Source organism: Triticum dicoccoides, chromosome 6A, assembly GCF_002162155.2.
Source record: "Triticum dicoccoides isolate Atlit2015 ecotype Zavitan chromosome 6A, WEW_v2.0, whole genome shotgun sequence".
NCBI classification, from domain to species: Eukaryota; Viridiplantae; Streptophyta; class Magnoliopsida; order Poales; family Poaceae; genus Triticum; species Triticum dicoccoides.
The window spans coordinates 470,019,101-470,024,336 of record NC_041390.1 but is presented as its reverse complement, the minus strand read 5'-3'; the positions used below and the strand labels follow the sequence as shown (position 1 = coordinate 470,024,336).

The 5,236-nt window shown below is 49.8% G+C and overlaps 1 protein-coding gene across 1 annotated transcript; it reads right to left on the bottom strand.

Moving 5' to 3' along the window:
• Positions 1-14: 14 nt before the first annotated feature.
• LOC119317346 (pentatricopeptide repeat-containing protein At5g39350-like) lies at positions 15-2,374 on the bottom strand. Its single transcript, XM_037591782.1, has 2 exons — positions 336-2,374; positions 15-177 (listed from the first exon to the last, which is right to left on the bottom strand). The coding sequence occupies exon 1, from the start codon at positions 2,340-2,342 to the stop codon at positions 339-341; it is 2,004 nt and encodes a 667-aa protein (XP_037447679.1). The 5' UTR covers positions 2,343-2,374; the 3' UTR covers positions 15-177; positions 336-338.
• Positions 2,375-5,236: the final 2,862 nt, after the last annotated feature.

Below are 5,236 nucleotides of genomic sequence, written 5' to 3'. Positions count from 1 at the left end.
GCAAGCAGGGGCAAGATTTGAAGGCCTGAAAGAGAGGAGAGCGGAGGCAAAATATAGGGAGGCCTGCTGCATGATGCCACCACGTCCAGGGAGGGGCTTTTGACCAAGCATGGCCCCTCCTTGGTGGAGAACCAGAAACTTTTGTGTCCAACCCAACATGCGCGCTACCACCCGTCCCTATAATAGACAGACCCTCCCTCAGAGAAATCGTTGCAGCATCAAAACAAGGGTACATGGGGTGGTGTATATTTACTCTTAAAAAAGACACTTCCTTTTTATGGTGTCAGTAAAGAAAAAACCGTTTTGATAATATCTGACGCGAGTGCAAGACTTACATTCTATAACATCGCTGTTCGGCATTGTTCAGACCTTGCCTCGACCAAACTAGATCCCGGTTCTTTGATGAGACCCTCTCTTCCCATCATTTTCCGGATATCCTGAACATCGTTCCATCTGTCAGCTGCAGCATATATGTTCCCAAGGAGTACACGATTCCCGGTGTTCTCCGGCTCAAGCTCAAACAGATGCTTCGCCGCAATCTCCCCAAACTCAACATTTTTGTGTAGAACACAAGCACCCAGCAGAACACCCCACACCGAGGTACTTGGCTCGAATGGCATATCTTTGATGAAGCGGTAGGCCTCCTTGATCCTCCCAGCACGCCCAATCATGTCGATCAGGGACAGGTAGTGCTCGACATTTGGCACCACGCCATGAATGCTACGCATGTCCTCAAATAGCTGAAGGCCTTCGTCTATCAAGCCTGCATGGCTGCAAGCGTACAGCAGGGAGGTGAACGTCACGGTGTTCGGCTTCACCGCCAACTCCACCATCTGTTCATATAGCAGGATGGCAGTTCGGGCATGTCCGTGCATACCGTACCCAGCGAGGATAGTGGTCCAGGCAACAACATCCTTTTCAGGTAGCCCGTCGAAGAGTGCCCATGCCATGTCCAGATCACCTGCCTTGGCATACACATCGACTAAACCAGTTGTGATCGATGTGCTCCGAAGAAACCCAAGAGTCAGCAAGTAACAGTGGATGTTCCTTGCTTGTCTCAGGTCCGCGGATTCTCCATACGCAGGGAGGATGCTTGCAAGTGTTGCAGAGTCTGGGCGCACCGATTCTCCAATCATCCGCTTAAATAATTCTACAGCTTTCTTCTCCCGTTCACTGCGACTATAACCAGAGATAGCCGCATTCCATGTTTCTGTCCGCCGTGAGCCATTTTCAAGTGTCAACTCCATCATCTTCATCTTATGGCACTTCGCGTAAGTGTCAATAAGTGCAGTCTCAACAACGATGTCTGATTCAAGCCCAAGTCTAATGCACATTGCGTGCGTGCACTTGGCACGCCTCCATGACGGCAAGCTGGAACAAGCTGAGAGTAGATACGCCATGGTCACTCCATTCGGCCATGGTGCACCACCAGTCATGAGCATATCAAAACCAAGATTAAAGGCCTCGTCCACACGGTCATTCAGCACGTACGCACCAATCATCACTGTCCAAGAAACAACATTCTTGTCATATTTATGTCCATCGAAGACCCTGCAAGCATCCTCCAATCTCCCGCACTTCCCATACATATCAATCAGCGCGTTCTTCACCGCGGCATAGTCCCCCAAGCCTCTTTCCTCAACCAACCGGTGCACAGCTCTTCCAATGCTCAAATTCTTGGTTCGCGCACAAGCTGGCAGCACAGACACAATCGTGGCACGGTCAACACCGGCACCATCACCAACCATCTCGCCAAACACCTCCAACGCCCTTTCTGCACAGCCGTTCTTGACGCACCCAGCAATCACCGCATTCCACGACACGACCGAACGGTTCTGCATCGCACGAAACACCGCCTCCGCCTCGGCAACATCACCGCAGCTCATGTACATGGATATCAACGCATTCTGCACGTACGCGTCGCCGCCGAAGCCGGCGGCGAGCGAGCGACAGTGCACAGCACGCCCGTGGCGGCCGAGGCGGAGGCCGGCGCAGGCCTTGGCGGCCAAGGGGAAGGTGAGGTGGTCGAAGCCGCGCATCCGCGAGTAAAGAGCGACGGCCTCCTTGTGGTGGCCAAGCCCGGTATAGGAGCGGAGGAGCGAGTTCGTTAAGGAGACCGGAGGTGGGTGGGGCATTTGCGCGAGCAGGTTGTGGGCGTCTGAGGGGCGGCCGCTGGCGCGGTGCAGCATGAAGAGGGGATGGATGCTGCTGTAGATGAGGTGGCCGGACGTTAGGGGGAGAGCGTGGAGCTGGGCGGTGGTGGTGGGAGCAAGGGGGATCGCGTTCTTGGAGTGGAGGAGGGCGAGGCATTGCCGCACGAGCGGGCTGGGTAGGAGTATCATTCAGGAACAGAGGAGGGCGGCGGGTGCTTGGATCTTCGGTCCTTCTTTTTGAGTGTACTTGTAAGTTGTAACTCAGTTAAACCGTTATAAACGCCAGCAAACATTGGTCCGAACACTTTAGGCTAGTCATAGTGAAAGTAACTTAGATAGTAATATAGTGTACTTTAAAAAAAAATTACTTATGTGACAAGTAGTTAATGAGAAGTAATAACATAATATGTTACTATAACATAGCGTTTTTTAAGGCAAGATGAGTCTACAAACTATTAAATGAAACCATCTATGATACTACTACTATATTACTTTGCACTATGAAGATAATAACTTAGACTAGTGTCATATGCATCACACTAGTATAAGTTACTCCCCACTATGACCAGCCTTATAGCTATCTAAGGGCATGTATAATGAGTCATCTCTTAACCTTATCTTTAATAACTAACTATTCTTTAAAACGTGGTAAGACATATTGTGCTAAGTGATCATCTCTGGTCTTCTCTTAGAAGACAAACCTTTTCTTATGAGTTTTTTCTTCTCCACCTTATTATTTATCCTATGTGGTACTCCTAAGATAGCGGGCATGTACAATGGTTTTATCTTGAGAGAATTCCTTATTTGGCATTTTCTTAAATTTTATTTCCCTATTTGGCCTAAAGTAAAATTTCCTTCCCTATTTGACACCTAAAATAATTTTCATTCCTTATATGACACTTTGGTCTATTTTAGGCACTAACGGGATTAGGTGTGATGTGAAAAGATCATTTTGTCCCTAGTGCATTGCGTAACTATCTTGGATGTAGTTCACCCATGCATGTTTTAGGGATGTTCAATAGATGCTTCGCATGTATATGGATGCTCCAATATTTTGTTTCTTAGGTAATTTGACATGTGCGTCTAAAAGCCGTACAATACACATGTAGAACTTGTACTAGCATATCTATAGAGAAGAGATAGAGAAAAGAAATTATAAGAAAAGACTTATCTTCTCTTATTTAAGAAAGGAAAGTGTTTATACCCGGCGCACCGGCCAAACGCTTCGCCGGTCTCGCGTGCGTCGTGGGATTCTTGTACGATCCAGCGATCGTACGCAAGCCACGTGTTCTGCCAGGCCCACCCCACCCCACCGCTGAAGCATCTTCCTTCCTTATCCTCTCACGCGTGTATCACTCATTTTTTTCCTCATCTCTTTCTCTGCTGCCATATCCCAGCGCCCAGCTTCTCGCCGCCGTCGAGCCGAACAACACTCTCCCTTTAATCCCAGCAATGGCTGCTAGCTGAGAAGCAAGCCAGATGCGAGGGCGTCATGCTTGGGAGATTGGGCGGGGCTGTACAGGGGGACATCGTCGCATGTTCGACCTGGCCGACGCCGATGCTTTTTTTTATCGACCGCAGGCTCCTACTGCACGACCGTGCCGCGTGCCGGAACCGGCGACGAACCATGCTGGAACCAGTCATCCGTCGTCCTGGGACCTACGCCGGGTGGCCTGCCGACCATGGCGACTGCGCCCGGTGGCCGGCAAACGGAGACGATGTTTTTTTTTTGTTGGAATCATTGTTTTTGCTGGAAAGAGCTCCAAAATTTGCTGCCACCGTGTTTTGTATTTGCTGGACCCATTCAAGTTTTTGCTACCACCATCCTTTGTTTGCTGGAACCGGGGCTCATCTTTTCCTAATTTGCTACCACCATGTTCTTTTTTTGCTGGATTCAGCCAACTTTTTTGCTACCACCATCCTTGTTTGCTGGAGACGAGGGGCTAGATGAGCGTGGTGACCATGGACGGCGAGGACGGACAGCGCTGCTCCAAGCAACATTTGGCGAGGACGAGCGGCGCGGATTTTTGTGCTACATGCTACAACCGGTAATGAAAATTGCTACCACCAACGTCCTGTCTAGCTACAACCTTGTTTTGATTTTGCTAGAACCGGCTCATGTTTTTGCTTCCACCTACCCTCGCCCTAAATCTCCTCCCATGGTGTTTTTTTGCTGGAACTGGCAAACGATTTTGCTACAACCGTTTTGATTTTTTGTTACTGCCTGTGTTTGTCGAATTCTTGCTACATCTGATCTTCATGATATGCGAGACCCAGGACTGTGTTTCTTGATGCAACCTTTTTGTCAGTTTTTTGTTACCACGGGTGTTGACGATTGCTACATTCATTCTCACGAGATGCTACATCCCTGTGTTTTTTCGATCAATTATTTTTGCTATAACCATGTTTGATTTTGCTGGAACCGAAGTCAATTTTTGCTACTTCCATCCACGGCGATGTTGCTCGACGGCGGCGATGGATTTTTGTTGCTGCAACCGTATTGGAGTTTTGCTACTACCAGAGATGTTAGTTTGCTACTAACAGAGTTTGCTAAGATGGTGGTAGACAGCGGACACAATGCTACTGCGACCTTGACGGCGATGAGGAACCTGCGGGTAATATGCTGGAACCAGGTGGCCTAAATGCTTCGACCATTGCAAAATGAGCTTCAACTAGCGACTTGAAATGCTACAAGCGGCAAATTTGGTTGCTGGAACCATATATAGTGATTTTTTGCAAGTTACTTCGTCGTCTCCATTGGTCCATCGACCGCGGAGATAAGCTGTAAGCAGGGGACAGCGGCAGAGCTGCAGGCAGGGGACGACGGCGGAGCTGAGCTGCAAGCGGGGATGACGACGGAGCTGCAATCATCAACGAGACGGGAGCTGCATCTGGTGGCGCGCATGAGGATTTTTCATGCTGGAACCGGCGAGGATTCGTGCCTCCATGGATCAATTTTTGAGCGGGGGGAGGAGATTGCGTGAGGGCGGCGAGCGGCAGCGAAAGTCGGCAAGCCCGGCGTGCGGCGGTGCTTCGGACTCAGTCGCCTCACGGGGGATTATGGCGGGGGGTCGATAGCGCCG

What these genes read in the sequence shown, in the direction of transcription:
- LOC119317346 (XM_037591782.1), bottom strand. Translation starts at nt 2,342, where the DNA reads ATGATACTCCTACCCAGCCCGCTCGTGCGGCAATGCCTCGCCCTCCTC.